Source organism: Populus alba, chromosome 3 (assembly GCF_005239225.2).
Source record: "Populus alba chromosome 3, ASM523922v2, whole genome shotgun sequence".
Classification (NCBI taxonomy): domain Eukaryota; kingdom Viridiplantae; phylum Streptophyta; class Magnoliopsida; order Malpighiales; family Salicaceae; genus Populus; species Populus alba.
The window spans coordinates 759,045-778,011 of record NC_133286.1 but is presented as its reverse complement, the minus strand read 5'-3'; the positions used below and the strand labels follow the sequence as shown (position 1 = coordinate 778,011).

Here is an 18,967-nt window from a genome sequence, read left to right as displayed (position 1 = left end):
TATTAAGAAAATAACTTTGTGGTTTTTTTTTAGTTTTTTTGTATCTAATTATCTCAATACCATGACCTAGACTACAAGTTTGTTAGGTTAATCTGGACTATCTCACCCCTTAATGTCCATTACATGCTACTGTGTTGGCTCGGTTGGCCCTACTTTGGTCTTTTTTTATATGGTTTTTTTTTTTAATTTATAACTTTTTAATATTTTTTTAAGTTTGTATTTCACTTCCTTGTGATTTTTTTTTTAACTTATCTATCCTTTTTAAAATAATATCAATTTTTTAATTATATTGAACGTGTTTAATTTTTGAAGAGATTCGTATGATTCATTTGTAATTTATATATATATATATATATATATATATATATATATATAATATGTTTTTTTTTAATAAACTATTGTCGTGTTGATTTCTATTTCAAAAAGAAATTAAACAAATAACCATATATTTTTTATCAAATAATTTTTCAAACTATTAATTATAATTCAAACCAAATTAAAGAATACTTGATTTTTTCTAACAATAACAATAGCAACTAGTCGACGATCTTCCCATGCATAAAATAATGAGCATGACTTTTAGCGTGTTGAGCTCCCTCTTCCAAAACTGCCCTCCAAAACAACTAAACCATACTCTTCAAAGCTTCCAACATGCCGTAATTACCAAACAATATCAAGGGCAAGACCATCATAATAAAAAACCAATGTTTTTTTTTTTATTTTTAATTTCCCGAGCTCTACCTTCTCCATTGCTATTAATCTCCAGAATTCAACCATTAACAATGGTCCTCTCTCTCTCTCTCTCTAAAAAAACTTTTAAAAAATAATGAAAATACTTCTCTCTAAAAATTGTCTTTCTATTTTACTCTTCAAAACGTTCCCTCCCTCCCTTATTATTATTTAAAATCCTAATTTATCAATGTTTGATTCAGTTATCGACTAAAATTAGAGAGAGAGGTGAAACTGCGAGGCGAAATGTTTGAAACGACATTGTTAGAGTTTTTAGTGCCGGGAGATCGAGGTAACGGTGGTGGCTGTGATATTTGTGATCACGGCTTACTGGTCTTTCTCGTGGAGGTGGCAGAGATGGTGCTGGAGGTTTAGGAGAATTCTGGAGATGGCATTGATTATAAAGGCAAGGATAGTTTATTGGTTATTTTTATGTTAATCTTGATTATTATCTTTTGTAAACTTTGATTTTTTCATTCGATGATTTTTTTTTAATGTGCTGAGATAGATTTTTGTGGTTTTTAGTCTGTTTTCATGAATTCAATTTCGTGTGAAATCTTGATATCTTAATGTTGTTGTTGTTGTTGTTATTTATGTTTTTTGGGTTTTAAATGTAAGATTTGATTCTTTCTTGATTTTTATTTGATTTTTATGGTTTTAGATGATTAGTTCCAAAAGTAATATAAATTGAAGTAGGTCCTTTGAATGGATCTCTTTTAAAGTAATTATCTTTGTTAAAGTATTCTCAAGTCCTTTAGCTTCTAGTGGGATTACACTTTTTGGTCTTTATATTCTAAAAGCAAACCAATGATAGTAGCGGAACAAATTAGATAAAATCCCTCTATCTTCAAAGCAAAACGAATGACATGTCAGATTTCTTGGAAAGGAAGGTCATTAAGTTTTGTGATTTTAATTTGTTAGAGAGTTCACAGTAAGAAAAAAAAAAAGTTTCATGTAAACAGTTCATGTACCTTATTCAGATCTCTTACAATCTTATGTATGCTACATGGAGAGATTGTACTTTATGTTTGACATGCCCTGCTTGTTGTTTGTTTAGATATGCAGTTGTTCTATTGTTATTGAGGATTGTGGTAGGAGAAATGAAATGAAAGCTTGAAATGTTTGAACTTTCTTTACTTGGAAGTTTAGACTAAAATATAACCCTTAACTTGGTTGTTTGAGGTGGTTTTTTTTATAAACTTGAAAAATTAAAATGGTTAGCTAAAGCTATCATATATACACTTAGTATTGTCAGATATTAGACTTCAGTTCTATTGCAAACTTGTGTGCTGCTTGTTTCACAAAATAATTTTCCACTTCTTTGACATGTAGTTCTGCACTTATTTTGTAAATGAGAAAGTTGAAAAGAGATTCTCAGGCCAATTCTACATTATAATCAAGGTATCTTTGGATCCTATGGACATTTTTTATTCTTTTATTATTGTATTATGGATGAAGATTAGCATGTAGTGAGATTAATATTGTTTTGATGGGTGTTTCTTTTTAGTTGGAATTGTTGGCAACTAAGAATCTCATTGGTGTAAATTTAAATGGCTTGTTGGATTCTTATGTAATCATTCATCACTTGTGATTATGAAAAGTGATTGAGGTTATTTGATCTGTTTTCATCTTTGGATTTCATGAACTTGTCATGGATTCCAAACTAATATGGTGCTTGTGATGGACCCATCGTGTTTCATGGGATTAATAATCTAATTGTCATCCCCATACAAACCATAGATGATAGGGATGCCGGTATACTCGACTTCGTCATTTCAGTTATACGACAGAGGACTCCAATCAACATGTTGTTCCACCTATGTATTATCAGAAGAACTAGGTTCATCTTCATCATGAAAAATGTAGTCTTGAAAGTTAATTATAGGTCTCACTAGTGTTGGTGGTTCATTGATGGTTGACACTAGAGGAGTAACATTTGGAGGGATCATTACAAGGGTCCAATGATAATGTTTATGTCATAGTTATTAAACCCGGACCGGCCCAGCAAGTCGACCTGAAACCTTGTGGCTGGACCAGTCCGGGTAAGGTAAAAGACCTGGTGGCTCCAATCAACCATTTTGCATGTTTGTTGATTTCGCTATCTGGGTTCTTTGATCCATGTTGTATTGTAAGTTCATGTTTTTTTTTTTGTTAATCTTGACTCCTAAAGTTTCTATTTTTCTTTTTATTTTTTTTATTGTTTTTGCTTTTTTTTTTTCTAGTGGTTTGCCATGTTTCTATTTGATCTAAATTTTGAATTTTTTTATGTCTCTTGTTGCTTGCATGCTTATGATCGGGTTGTTCCTTATATCTGTCATGTTTTCTCTTTGTTATTCAAGGTAATATTTAAGCTTCTGTTATCATTGTAATTTTTCCCTGTGTTGTTTTAATATATTCTTTTTTTTTCTTTTCTTTTCTTTTGTTTCCGCACCATGGTTTTTTTTTTTTTTTAATTTTCTTCTAATAAGCTCTTTAGTTGTTGTTTGACAGCTTGTGCTTTTGGTTTTGTTTTGAGGGAGACCTGGTAACATAGTGCTTGATTGCTAACTTGTTTGAATTTTCTTTTGTAGTTCATTCATTGTTTAGTTTCTCTTCAACTTTAAGCTTTGTGGTAAGCTTCTAGAAGCTTCAGTTTTAGACTTGCGTTGTTGGAGCTCTCCCACTCTTACTTCTGTTTAAGTTGCTCCTTTAATGATTGTTGGATTGATCAGCATTTTTGTTTTAGGTATGGTAACAACAATTGCTTCCTTTTATCTTCTGCTTCTTTTAGTAATCTTATCATTGTGTTTACTAGATTTTTTTATGCTAAATGATATGTCAAACCTCATGTTGTTAGGTTATTTTATTTGCATTGGTAATATGGGCTATTTTATTTGTCATTAATTGTTGTTTTAGGTTAGGAATTTGTTTTGTTAAATCTATCTAAACAAATCAATGTATATAAGGGGTAAAGGTACCTTATAATATGAAGGTTTGAAGAGGAAAAATGAGAAGGATTGGATGATTTCTCCCCTCCTCTCCTTCTCCCCAAGTTTTTCTCAATCTTTCTTCCTTCTCCTAACTTTAATTCCCTCAATTTCGAGTACCCGATTCTCTTAAATCTACCACCACAATCCTTTCCTCCCTTTTATCATGATTTTTTTTTTTTTAATCTTTTTGTGGAGTTTACGATAATTCTTGCAAAAATTTGGTTCTCTTCTTCCCCTCGTCTGCTCTTGGTGTAGTGATTGTTAACATTACTACAATGCCCTTTCATTTAATTTCTGATGTTTTCGTCCCATTTAGTCTATTTTAAGATTCAACTGTACTTAAGCCTAGATATGCATCCAATATATTTCTATTTATTTGTTTATTTTCAGGGTTTTATCTACCATGATTTGTAAGAGAATGCACAGTAAAAACGAGAGCAGTGAAAACACCACACTTTCAGCTTTATTCTAAATTAAAAAATGTCACTAAAAACCCTTAATGTCTAGCATCTGGTCTCCTGGTGGTGTTCTGGAATCTCGGCTCAGGAGAAAACAGCCGAGTTTAAATACATAGTCCAGAATAGGAAGCTCAAAATACCCATTTGACTTGGTTCCATATCCGAACCACCTGTCATGTTTCCAGGCAGTATCTCTTCAAACCATCGCTTCATTTAGCTGATTAATTAAAGCTACAAAGGAAATTGAACAAGGGATATTCCACCCAAAGAGAGAAGAATTGGATTGATGAGATGATCAAAGTGTAAATTTTGTATCAGAGTCAAAATCATAATCAAGGCCTCTGCTTAAGTAATATTATATGCAACACGGCTAATGCTTATATATATATATATATAAAAGTATACGAATCTATCTGTTAATGCCTGAGATTGTGTTTCTACCACTCGATATAATTCCAGCATCTCTCCAGCTACTTTCATCCCTTTGTCATCTGGCTTACAATCTTTCTCAAACTGGCCTGACCTGAAGTAACACATGCTTCTTTTTGCATAATCTTAGTGACAATAAAGTTTTATCAAAGAATCAGCACCGGCAGTGAATAACCACGGTTTCCGTGGGTGGAACTTGCAGTCCAATACTCCTACAAAACAATCCAGAATCAATAACAACTGTAAGTTTCCTCTCAACAATTCATGTTGAAGGCTTCATTAGTCCTGTGTGTAAATGCAGTAGCACATAAACGTTATGACAAAAGCTACAAACAGCAACAGAAGATTTAACCACAAAGGAACCCCTTGCCACCACTTCTAGCAATATATAGCTTTTTTTGCCCCATCTGAGAGCTGGTGAAACAATTATAGCTGCACATGCACAGATGTCTGATCTGGGATTGGCTAAAGCTGTTCTATTATTGAAAAGTCATATCCTTCAAGTGCTTATGAGGGATAGACAAATGCCCCATCCAGCTTTGCTGAGAGTAACTACTTTAGTAGAGTATGTCTAAATTTCAACTTAATCCCAATTCAAAACAGGATGCATCTGCCCCTTAGTTTACGATGTGTGCATGTGTATGCAACATGTATATCAAAGAAGAACTCACCTCTTCCATTTGAACTTGCATGTCCACGGAGAATTTCCAAGGGAACAATAAGAGGATTCTGATTGAGATCAGAATAAACCATGCCGTGAAAAACATACGCAGTGCAGTCATCAGAGCATGATGCAAATAGTGGGTATGAACGATGGAAGGCCACATTGGTTATGTCTTTGGGATGACACCTGAGAAATTTGTAAACCACGTAAGAGAAAGCATGAAAAACAAAATCATGTCAGAAAAAGGTGGACAAACACCAATTTTAAGAGTATCACATGATTTTATATGTACAAATGTTCTGCAAGATTCATCTAGCAAGGTGCTTGAACTCCGTAACTTGCTTTTAAATTTCATATTGATTTTAAATTAATTGACCGTACAAAAACGATCAGAATTCATGTTAGTAACTGCTTCTTCAAAGGTAAATATTGAGAGGTACATTAATGGTCACGCAATACTTGAAAGACATATGATTATAAAAGAAAAGTCTAATAAAAAAAAAAGCGCAGCATACTTGAGAACTTTGTAAGGTTTAGATGAAAGGTCCATGTCAAACCAACATAACTTTCCATCTCTGCTTCCCACAATTACATTGTCACCTGCATGGAAGTCAACCCCGGAATAAGAACATTGTAAAATAATAAAAAAATAAAAGACTACTTGTAGAATCTACCAACAAGAATGGGAAGCAGACCAGTAGGATGAACTGAAATTGAGGAAACTTCTCGTAATCCAGTCTCCAGCTTCTTGATCAGCTTTTGCTTCAAGAGATCATAAACACGAACATTCTTCTTTGTTGAGACAAAGAAGATGGAGCGAGTAGGATGAAAAACTGCTGACATTACCGGAAGTCCATGCAGCTTAAATGGATGTCTTTGTGTAAATTTCTTTGAGAGCTGGTGGATAAGAATTGCTTTTGAATCACGTAATCAATAGGTCAAGGCTCCAAATCAAAGGCAATAGGTATTCTTGTTTCCTTTTGCTTTAAGTAAATTACTCAGCCTTGGGGTAAAATTAAGTTTATAGAAGACCAGCTTTGAGATACCAATGAAACTAGACATGCAAACAAGAGCACATGTAAAAATATACTCAAGTACTGCCTCAAACAAATGAATACCGCACTTTTGATATAGAGTTTCCCTTGTCACGTGTGATAGTTTCACAGGGAAATTTGCAGTTCTATACTTCTATGTGTAATCAAAACCAGAATGTAGTATAAAAGATGATGGCCATGGTTTGGCAAACAGATGCAAGAAAATCCATGAAATAGTAAAACTAGAATACAAACTGACAATTCTAAGACTGGAGAAATAATAAGATCAAAGGATTGTCAAAATGCAGAAATAAAAACTGCTGATGAATATAATTAAGAGATGGAAAGAAATGCATGCTTTTTTTAGTTTAGAAACATCATCCATCTTAACATGCAGCTCATCTACCAACCAATGGCACTAAATGCAACACATTCCTCACTGAATATGAATGAACAGTCGTTCCTTTGCAACCATGAAATTGTCTTACAAAAATAGGAGCCAATAAGAGCAAGAAAAGGGTACATAAAGGGAATCTAAGTCACCAAACTAAGCACCTAAAAGTCAAGTGACGACAGACTTCATGCATGGAACAGTACATTCTAGAAACAAAAATCAAATCAAACGACGTGGGAAAAAAGGATATCAGCTGGCATCACTGTTGAGAAATAGTCTCCCTTACGATGCCATTCCACTGAGTATACAGTCTGCAAGAGTCCAAGAGGGCAAGTGTTAAATACTAAGAATAATTTCAAATGAAGATGTTCTATTAAAACTAGAAAACTACTTTATTTGAGCAATGTTTAAAATAAGCAAAGAAAATCACCTTAAAATGCCGTAACCTGATTCCTTCATGTTCGTCATCTTGAAGCCAGTTCCAAGCAGACAACTTGTTACCTTTGAAAAAACAATAAATAGCAAAAAATCAGAAAAATTTCGTTGGCTACAAAATAATCAATGCATAAACCATTTTTACACAGACCAGAATCATCTAGAACTGTAGATGTCGCGACATGCAGAAGCTCCTTAACTTTTCTCTGTGTTTCTTCATTTCCCAACCCAGTGTTCAAAAGGAACACATCTTGTCCCCTGCCAAAGCATTCTTGCTTTAGTTGTATGCATGATAAAAAGTTTGAGAAAATTAAGCCCCATTGATAAATGCAATTAGCCTTACACAGAGACAGCCAATATAGGAAGTTCCGGCAAAGGATTCCATGCTACATATTGGACAACTTCACCAAATTCCCGGACTTTAATACATCTACATGTCTCAACCTCCGACAATCGCACAGTTCCATCACTTGAACCTTTCAAAGAACATGAAATCATAAGATACACATCCAAAGGATAAATTTGATGTTTGGTGGGATGATACTACAAATATTGTAGATAAGCATCCAACCTGAAGCAATCCACTGTCCTGAAGCTTCAGTGGAAATTGACATAACTGCACCCTTGTGCCCTCTATACTCAAGATAGCATGTTGCTGGGTAAGGTTTGAGATCTTTTCGGCTTGGCAGCTTAGGCTTCAAAGACTCAGGATCAATATTAATCTGCAATATCAAGAGTACAGATTCTGATTAGCTTTAAGAGGGTAGAACATTGAACAAAGTATCATGCAGACTAACTTTAATCTCCAATATGGGTTGGTAACTTACACGTTTCTTGCGAACTCTAGGGCACAAGTATAAATCCAGACAGCGCTCAAAAGAGTCTTTAACAGCATTTTCATATGCTGGGATGCTCCTTAAAGATGTAAACCTGAGTGAATGAAATCTAGTTAAGATGCTAGGTGTATGTAAATGATCAGTATTGAACACAGAATTCCTCAACCATTAACTGATAGACCTGAGTGAATGAAATCTAGTTAAGTTACCTTTTAGGTATAAATTTAGGTCGGTCTTCTTCATCCATTAACTGATAAGAATTGATCTCCTCTTGTGTTGGGATGTATTCTAGAGAAGGATTGTAAACCTGAGTGAATGAAATCTAGAGAAGGATTGTAGGACTCCTCATGGCCTAAAAGCAAAATAAAGTTGAAGAAGCCTCATTCATTCAAGCAATGTTAAAATTTAAAAATATTAATAAAAAAAACCAAGACCACACCTGGCAAATTCGGTTTTGGAGTAGGAATGTAAGATAAATGGCCAGTCTTTTCTGATGAGCTAGCATCATCCCCCCCACAACATGTAGAAACGAGGTTCTTCTTTTGGCTTGTCAAATTTTATTAATCCTTTTCGAATTGCCCTAACTAGTCCAAGAACCTGTAGATTCACAAGACATAAGGAACCGAAAATGAAGCATTGAACAACATCAGGACTTTCAGAAATGAACCCCTCCAAATAAAATTCACAATGATGGCTCATTAAAAATGTTGCACGTGTGCGGCGTCGCGACGATTTTACAAGTTTTTCCATTTTAAATCTACAATGTAAATCTATATCTATTTGACAAATATGGGGAGACAAGAAATTCTTGTCGTTTATTGATGGAAAATGGATTGGAAGTCGCCACCTAGTATTTTGGTCACTAGGAACCCTAACTGGTCTCAAAGATCGGGTACGGGGACTGTATTAGCACCCCAAATATGCCATACTTAAGGTAAGCTGCATTGTTTTATTTGTCTGATAAAATTCGAGGTCTCGTTGTGTTTCTTAATTGTTGGATATGATTCAAGAAAAGTCCTCGGTAAGGAGATCCTTATCTTAATGGGTAATTCTGACATTAAAAAAAAAAATTTAATATTCGAAATACGTCTTACGTATAAGATCGTAACCCCAAATACTAAAAGAAAACACAATAATTTTTTTGGAATTTTTGAAATATTGGCCTAGTTCTCATGGCTTGAATAAACTGGTTATTAAAGCCAAAATGCATGCTAATACATATATTGTTTTGAAATTTTCTTTGTTGTGTGAAAATATGATGTTATAATATTTATATATATATATTGGAGAGACTAGGCCGTATGCATGAAAACAAAACATTTTTTTTAATAAACATTTTTTTTTTGACGAAAACCAGGTATTTTAATACCGAATTTGTATCCTTACAGTATAAAAATAAAAACCGATATTAATCAAAATATAGTAATAAAATTACAGAAAAATTACATTCTTTGGAAATTTTTTTGAAGAATTTTTATTTTTTATTTGGGCTGGGCCCACGTGTCTGGGCTGAACCCAGCAGGCCTCTCGCGAATTATATTTCACGTGAACAGTGAAATAATATTTCACTGTTCACGTGAATTATATTTATGTGAACAGTGAAATAGCATTCACTGTTCGCGTGAATTATATTTGATAACATTATATTGGATGTGAACGCTCATGTGAATTATATTTGACAGTTAAGTGCTGGGAACAACGACGAGAAGGGAGACATACCTGGTTGAAACGATGTTGAAGACGATGGCGATGAAATTGCTGCGCAGGATCGGAGGTGTCTGTGAGCTTTGCTCCGGCACTCGGTTTCTCCTTGCTCTTCTGTTTTTGTTGCTTCGTGTAGCCTTCCCTTGCGTTTCAATCTCCTGTATTCCCACTATGTTATCTCCTCCTCTGTTACTTACGTTCTCCCTCTCTGTTTTCTCTGTTTTTTTTTAGTTCTTCTATGTTATTCCCAGCTCCTCTCGGTTTATTTTTCTTACATTCCCCTCTCCCTGTCTTTTTTTTTATTCTTTTGTCCAACCTCTCTGTCCATTTTTTCTCCCACCAAAAACCAAAAACCCCCTCCTCTGCAACTACTAAGGGCAGTATTTATAGGCAAATGGTGAGCAGGGAAGTTGTTGCGCGTGGGGAGCAGGGGACACCGGGTGAGGTCTTCAACGGGGGCGTGAGGCTTTAGGCTCCGACACTGTTCCTTGTTTTAAGGGGGCGTGCAGAAAGAGGAACAGTGTCAAAACGACACTGTTCAATGGGGACCTTGTAGACTAAGCTTTGTTTTTGTCTAATTTGTTTGTGTTTTCCTGTGCTTATTATTAATATGCCTTTCCTTTTATTTATTTGCATATTTGTTTTTTATTTTACGCGTATTATTCATGCATTGTATAAAATTGTCTCATGCATCACTTGCTTTTATTTTGAGAAGCACACACAAACTTTAAGTTAAGTGGGGAATTAGCGATTTACCCTAAGACTATTGGTCAAGGTTTAAATGCGTGAAACACCCAACTCATATCTGAGTGCCTGCTTGGTAATGGTGGGCATACGTGTCTTAACTGTTCCTAGCAACGCCCCCATACTATCTTTACGAAGAACGTCACTGGGCAGATATGAGACCCTTCAAGACCAGATAGAAAAACTACCCACTCTCACTTAATAAATAGAGCTTGTCCTTAGGTTATGTATTTCCATTTGCATCATGATTAATATGGTTAAATTCATCAATCCAGGTTTTGAGCTGAAATCATGACTAAGTTCCTTTTTTTCCAAGAATTCGGACAAGAATCTGAGCTGGCTCAGATAGCTGAAGGAAAATGTCCAAGAATCGATGCTAGTGGGTTACCATGCATTACCAAGATAAATCACATGGTAAATGACTTAGGGAAGTTATTGTCTATCATGGAATATATCGATGAGACTCTTTTTGAAAGACAATATGGGAGAGTTGCACAAATAACGAGGTTGCCCGTACAAGCTGCGGCGATCAAAGCCCTTCTGAATTTTTAGGATCCTAGTTATCGGTGTTTTACCTTTGGGAACATCGATATGACACCAACCTTGGAGGAATATGAGAGGATTCTAGATTTTCAAAATAACAGCCACAGAATATACCACCGGCGAAGATTTGAGGACACAGCTTTGGAGGTAGTCAGTTTATTAGGCTTAGGAAAGATCAGCCAATGTAGAGTCGCCGAAGGGGTTTTTAAATGGAAGGTCATTGAAGCCCGAATGAAGAAAAATGCTGAAGAAGGCAAGTTGGGAGATGAACGATATAGGTTGGTGGCCTTCGCCATCTTTGGACTAGTATTATTCCCTTTTGAAATTGGGGTCATTAGTTTGGAAGCAGCAAATGTCTTCGTCGAATACGAGCATGACCGGATCAATCCCTCCTCAACCATCTTGGGAGAAACCATGTTATCCCTCAATCATTGTAGAACGCATGGAAAAGGAGCTATGAGATGCTGCATCCCTATGTTGTGTTTATGGATAATCAGTCATATCGAAACACCAAGGGACATCTTCAACAACTTTTGGTGGTTTGACCTGCGACCGTTAAAGATTACCATAGATGAGACTTGGAAGAATTGGGATGAGAAAACATGGATGGATAAGTATGCAACCTTGCCAAGGAGCAACTTCAAGTGGAAAGCGCCGTGGATGAACAACGCCATCTGCACAATGAGCTGTGGAAGCAAGATATGAGTTCCTTTGATTTGTGTAACCGGTTACATCAGTTATGCGCCCGCCCTTGTAACAAGACAGTTAGACGGAATGCAGTATACACCAAGAACCTTGGGTTTAGCTGATTTCATCGGTTTATTCAAGCACCAACCATTCCTCGAAGAAATGAAGCTTATCCGACAAGATTGGGAAAGACCCTTGAAGGTGAAAAGGGAAGAAGGAAGCAATTTTGAAACCTCATTCAGCCAGAATTATGCAGTTTGGAGGAATGAAGAGCTTTCTGAAGTGAAGGGTTTCTCTACACAAGAACAGTCGGAATCAACGACAGAACAACATAAAAGAAAAAGAATGGATGATGAGGAAGATTTAAGAAAGCAGCTAGAGCAGTGTAGAATTGATTACAGCAAAAGTAAGGGGCAATAAAAACTATTAGAAAACCAGTTAGAGGAAGAAAATACGATGAGGGTTTTCTTGAATCAGCGGTTAGAAAAATAAGATAAGCAGTTAACGTCTCTAAAGGAATGACAGAAAAGGGCCGAGATAGCTGAAGAGATAACAACAGGGGTCCAGGCTGAGTTAAGGAATCGAATAGCTGAATATGATGAGCTGGTTAAGAAGAATGGGTTCACAGAAAAAGAGTTGACTAAGGTTAAGAGATCAACAAAAGGCAAGATGAATGTTGATAAGGAGATGATGGATTCTTTGAAGAAGGGAAGGAACCTTCTTTTAAAGAAAGTAGGAGTTGAAAAGGAGAAGAATCGGCTAGCCAACCTCGACATAGAAGAAGAAAGGAAGGTCAAAGCTCAATACATGGTGCAACTGGAGAAAGAGAGAAGTGCAAGAAGGGCCGCTGAGTCTGACATGAGGGATTACCAGAAGAGAGCCGAGTCTTCGAAAGGAAGGATGATGGCTTTACAATCGGAGATCGAGATACGAGAAGACGAGTTGAGAAGCCATTACTTCGAGATGGAAGAGGAGCTGAGTAAGGCTAAGCAAGAGCGTCGAGAATGCCAAGACTACATGGACAGCTTTGCAGTTCAAATTAATTCCAAAATAGCCGAGCTGGATATCAAAAAGGAAGAACTGCAGAGGATAAGAGATAAGCTGGCACGGTTAGAGGATATGGTTCGAGTGTTGGAAAGAAGTAACGAAGCCTTAGGAGCCAGTAACGAAGCAATAATCGCATATAACACCATATTCCATGACAAAATAAGACATATGTCAAAACAGGTTGGGCAAGTAGCCCGTTATGCGGAAAGGTTGCAACAGCAAGCCACCCAAGTTGGAAATGATGCTTCAAAGTATCGAGAATACATGGGGGCCATTCTTTTGATTGTTACTTATTTTATTTGAAATAATTTATGAAATGTTGATTATTATTATTTTTAATTTCTTCATCTTTCATTTTTTTTTTTAAATTTTTTAGATTTGATCTCTATTATTTTGATTATTAATTATTTTATTTGAGATAATTTATGAAATTATATATTTTTTTCAATTTCATTCTTATTCAACTTTTTAATTTGTAAGATTTGTTCTTCATTATTTTAATAAACTTGAGAAAAAAAATATTAATAAGTTATTTTCCAGCTCATTTTCCATGACATAACCAAACACTGGAAAGTGTTTTCCAACTCATTTTCCATTACACTACCCAAACATCGGAAAATACTTTCTTGGAATTCACTTTCCAAAAGGAAACTACTTTCCAGTAAACAAACGGAGCCTTAGGCTCTGGTGCATTTGACAATGGATGCTTTGAATCTTCCCATTTAAACCAATCAACGTAAGGCTGAATGAAAACATAAGGAGATCAATTTTAAGCATATAACATTAAGCATGATATGAATGAAAAAAGTTAATAAAAACTATATTTGTATGAAAATATTTGAACATGAAATTGAATGAGAACTACAGACCGCATATGGATCAAAGTCACCATGTGGAGCCTTTCCTTTGAGCACTCTACGAATAAGTTTGGTTTCTTCTTTTGTCAACTCTACCTCCTCATCGTTGTACTCATCATTAATCTTTCGCCTTGAAAGAAAAATCAACATTAGCAAACACAAGTTAGCGAAGATTACACTTGATTAAAGTTGATACTTTGAAATTTTCTCGCGGGGGGGCACGATGGCACTTCAAAAGAGAAGAAAATGATTCAACCTCCCGAAAAGGAAGTGCAAAATATTGAAGAATGAATGTAATCTAGAGAATCATTAAAAAGTCTAATCATTAATTCTGCAAGCATGTGCACTTCAAAGATTAATTCTTTTAAGAGAGAAAGGAGAAGAAAACGATTCATCCTCCTGCAAAAGGAAGTGCAAAATATTGAAGAATGAATGTGGTCTAATCATGCTGAAAACAATCTTGAGAATCATTAAAAAGTCCGAGTTCTTTTTTTTTTTTCCTGTTGAAATCAACCATTTCACTTCATAAAATGAGTGCCAATTAGTCCATAAAGACTCAATATCCCACATACATTGATCAGTTTTTCATCTCAATCCAAAAACTAAAAATCACAACAACTATAGCATAATTCTAAGCAACCTTGATATTTCACACCCAGTGTTGAAGAGAAAGCTCAGGACAGTAAAGCAGTAATGCATTACTGCCAATTTTAACATGGCATGGAAAGCCGTTCATAAACTCTGATCGTAAAATCGTAAAATCGTAAGGAATTTTAAAATACATTAAAAAAAATTCATGCTTTAAATAAAAATTCATACATAACAATTCGTCCAATTAAATCAGTCATATAATACTGAAATGGCATTAAATTCAGTCAAATTCAACAATTTTCAGTCCAATTTTCACCCCATTAATTCAGTCCAATTAATTCTGAAACCAGAAAGTTGAAACCAGAAAGCAGAGTAAAAAGGCCCTCTGCACTTTGTTGCGCAAACACAGCACAACATCAAGCGAAGTTGCTTTCTTGCTTGCAAGCTTCAATAAAACTGATTAGGAATGAAGGATCCTCCACTGTCCACAACCCACTCTTTCTCTTTCCTTTCCAAACCCTTATTGTGATGCAGCAACGCATGCAAACAACTTTTAGAATAAGGATTAGTGTCATCCTAACCATTTGATTATTTCACCTCACATTGTCTCCTCACTGTCTGATCATCTTGGAGTTTTTTTGTTTTTACTCTAATCAATGGGAGCCCGATGCTTCAAATTCTCTCTCTGCTGGTTCCACTCTCATCTTAAACCTTCAGTCCTCAAATCCTCCGATCTCGGTAAATTCATCAAGCTCTCTTTCTGCCAGTCTCTCTTTGTCTTTTTCTTTCTTTCTTTTTTGGGTGTAAAATGAGGGGTAATAGTCCGTGACTGCAAGAATAATCCAATAGGCATCTGACAACTGTCCAGGAGGTGGGATTTTATTTCAGGGCCTCATTTTGTCAAAATCGCATAATATCTTTTTACAGAGTCAGAATTCACAGGTCGAGCTAGGTCTTCTCCATCCATTCTAGCCAACTTCAACGCTCCTCCTGAGAATGCCTTCTTTACTACGTAAGGACCCTCGTAATTTGGTGCCCATTTGCTTTGATCGTCTCCGGGTAACGACAATATTTTCTTCAATACTAGATCCCCTTCTTAAAACAACCGCGGTCTAACCTTTTTATCATATGCCTTGGCATTCGTTTCTGGTAAAGTTTGTGATGACATATTGCAGCCATCCTCTTTTCACTGATCAGGTTCAGTTGCTCGTGTCTCACTTTGGCTCACTCAGCTTCTTCTAATTCGGAATCCATCAACACTCTTAACGACGGAATTTCCACTTCCAAAGGCATCACTGCCTCCATACCGTACACCAGAGAATATAGGGTAGTCCCTGTCGAGGACCTGACTGTAGTGCGGTATGCATGAAGAGCAAACGACAACATCTCATGCCAATCTCTATATGTGACTACCTTTTTCTGAATAATCTTTTTGATGTTCTTGTTGGCAGCTTCTACTGCGCCATTCATTTTTGGTCGGTATGGTGAGGAATTTGAATGCTTGATTTTCCATTTAGTACACAGCTCCATTATCATTTTGCCATTGAAATTTTGTGAATTATCTGTCACTATCCTTTCTGGAGGACCATATCGGCAAATTAAGTCCTTTTCTACAAACTTCTTCACTACCTTCTGTGTTACGTGGGCATATGAATTAGCTTCCACCCATTTTGTGAAGTAGTCAATAGCTACGAGGATGAATCTATGACCATTGCTAGCTTTTGGGTTAACATGCTCGATCACGTCAATTCCCCACATTGCAAATGGCCAAGGAGATATTAGATTAAATAGTGGAGCTGGTGGCATATTGACCTTGTCACTGTAAATTTGACATTTGTGACATTTTCTGACATAGTTGATACAGTCTTTTTCTAGTGTCATCCAAAAATAACTAGCCATTTGGATTTTCCTTGCCATCATATGCCCGCTAGCATGGGTTGAGCGAATCCCCTCATGGACCTCTCGTAATGCCTTTCTAGCATCTGCCTCATTCAAACACCTTAGCAGGGTTCCATCAAATGATCTTTTATATAAAATCTCTCCATCTAAATAGAAGTCTATAGCCAACCTTCTTAAGGTTTTCTTATCCGTTTTAAAAGCTCCTACCGGATATTCATGATTTTGTACAAGATTCTTGATATCGTAATACCAAGGTTGTCCGTCTATCTCTCCTTCAACTAAACAACAGTGAGCTAGGTCATTTCTAATGTCAATGTGTACCGGTTGTACCTTGCACTTGAGATCAATGGTAGTCATAGCAGCTAGCGTGGCCAAAGCGTCCGCAAAATGGTTCCCCTCCCTTCCTAGATGGGTGAATCTAATTTCTTCAAATTCCTTTGCTAGCGTGGATAGGTATTCCTGGTACGGCCTCAACTTTTTCTCTTTGGTCTGCCATTCCCCTTTAACCTGGCAGATAATCAACATTGAATCCCCATATACATCTATCTTCTTTATCTTCAGCTCCAATGTCGCTTCTAAACCGAGGATACAAGCTTCATACTCAGCTGTATTGTTGGTGCACTCGAAATGCAGTTTAACCGAAACTGGATACTGTTTCTTATTAGGAGAGATTATTACCGCACCGGCCCCATTACCATATACATTCACTGCCCCGTCAAAAAACATGGTCCACCAATCTGTCTTCTCTTCTTCTTTTTCTATTGATAATATATCCTTATCAGGGAAATCAAAATCCAAAGGTTCGTAATCTTCAACAGCGTTATCGGCCAGATGATCCGCGATTGCACTTCCTTTTACGACTTTCCTTGTCATATACACTATGTCATATTTTGCTAATAATACTTGCCACCTTGCAATTCGACTTGAGAGAAAGGGCTTGTTACAAATATACCTCAGAGGATCCACTTTTGAAATCAACCAAGTGGTATAGTATAACATATAATGTCACAACCTCTTTGCCGCCCACACCAACGCACAACAAAGTCTTTCTATCTCCGTGTATCTAGACTCACATTCAGTGAATTTCTTACTTAAGTAATAAATAGCTCTTTCCTTCCTTTCGGTTTCATCATGCTGACCCAATACACATTCCATGGCCGCTTCAGTTACTGTTAGGTATAATACTAGAGGTTTTCCTGATACCGGAGGAACCAGTAAAGGTGGATTTTGCAAATAATGCTTGATTTTATTGAATGCCTCCTCACACTCCTTATTCCAGGTTCCAGGTTGCTTTTTTCTTAGTAGTCGGAATATAGATTCGCATGTTGTTGTTAGCTGAGCTATAAACCGAGCAATGTAGTTTAACCTTCCCAAGAAATCCTCTTACTTCTTTCTCCGTCTTAGGGGATGTCATAGCTTGGATGACCCTTACTTTATCTGGATCCACCTCTATACCTCTATCACTTACCACAAATCCTAACAGCTTGCCCGATTTAACTCCAAATGAACATTTTGTGGGATTAAGCCTTAGTTCATACTTCCTCAACCTCTCGAATAACTTCCTCAAAACTTCAACATGATCCTGTCCCTTTTTAGACTTGGCAATCATATCATCTACATACACCTCAATTTCCTTGTGCATCATGTCGTGGAATAGAATCACCATTGGTCTTTGATATGTTGCACCTGCGTTCTTCAAACCAAATGGCATGACCTTGTAGCAGTAAGTCTCCCAAGGTGTGACAAAAGTTGTTTTCGCATTATCCTCTGGAGCTATTTTTATCTGGTTGTATCCTGAAAAACCATCCATAAAGGAATAAGTGGAACTTCGGGCAGCGTTATCCACTAAAACATCTATGTGTGGTAGAGGAAAATCATCCTTGGAGCTAGCTCTATTCAAATTCTGAAAATCCACACAAACTCTAATCTTCCCTTCCTTCTTAGGCACCACAACAATGTTAGATACTCATTGTGGATATTTAACTACTTCTAGAAAGCCAGCATCCCATTGCTTCTCGAGTTCTGCCTTGACCTTGATCCAGACATCTAGGTGGGCCCTCCTCAGCTTCTGCTTGACTGGATTACAACCTTCTTCCAACGGTATCTTGTGTACTACAATATTTATATCCAAACCGGGCATATCTTTATAGGACCAAGCAAAGACATCTGAATATTCTTGTAATAGGGTGATCATTTTTATCCTTTGTTCAGAAGTAATTAAGGTACCTATTTTCAACTCTTTCTTGAGCTGATCACTGCCCACATTGATGGTTTCGAGTTCCTCGGCGGCAAGCTTCCAAGTCTGTTCCTGTTGTTCTACTAACCAGGTGAATTCACTGATATTGCTTTCATCCCACTCTTCTTCCATAGCTATCACATGCTCGTTCAAGTTTGGCCAATTATTCTTAATGCTAAATGTATGTGATGTTGTAGGAGATCTGCTTTCAGGATTCCTGAAAGCGGGAAGTGCTTGGTGTAAATGTATAAAAAACAATTTTGAAAAGTGCATGATCTCATCATTTATTTAAAGAAAAGGTGGGCTCCATGACAAACATGTGTAAATGTATAAAAAACAATTTTGAAAAGTGCATGATCTCATCATTTATTTATAGAAAAGGTAGGCTCCATGACAAACATAAAATCTAGCTGACATCATGAGCCTTGATTGTCAACTAGAGGAAATAAAAGCAATGACAAAAGCATGTTAAGGCAAACAAAGTTGGTTTACATTTTGAAAACCACTAGACCTTCTTGGGTCACCCAGTTCAGAAACTTCTCGTCCTGAGCCAACTTGCGCACAAAGGTCTTGGCGGAGACTTCTTCTAGTGTATGGACCGTCAGTTGTGGCAGCGCTTCATCTCATTTTCCCGCTACTGCTTTCATGTCATCTCCTTCCTTCTTATTTTCCTCCAAGGTGTTTATGCTCATATTTGTCAGTTCTAGACCA

At 36.4% G+C, this 18,967-nt stretch overlaps 1 protein-coding gene across 1 annotated transcript; it reads right to left on the bottom strand.

The window, feature by feature from the left end:
• Nucleotides 1-4,341: 4,341 nt before the first annotated feature.
• LOC118036566 (ribosome biogenesis protein BOP1 homolog) lies at nucleotides 4,342-14,023 on the bottom strand. Its single transcript, XM_073408404.1, is given in 15 exon segments — nucleotides 4,342-4,797; nucleotides 5,257-5,435; nucleotides 5,765-5,849; nucleotides 5,945-6,175; nucleotides 6,928-6,988; nucleotides 7,108-7,178; nucleotides 7,264-7,370; nucleotides 7,456-7,588; nucleotides 7,684-7,834; nucleotides 7,940-8,042; nucleotides 8,158-8,255; nucleotides 8,377-8,460; nucleotides 8,462-8,545; nucleotides 13,296-13,415; nucleotides 13,543-14,023. Coding segments are annotated over 15 exon segments (1,731 nt in total). The 5' UTR covers nucleotides 13,681-14,023; the 3' UTR covers nucleotides 4,342-4,711.
• Between the last annotated feature and the right edge of the window lie 4,944 nt (nucleotides 14,024-18,967).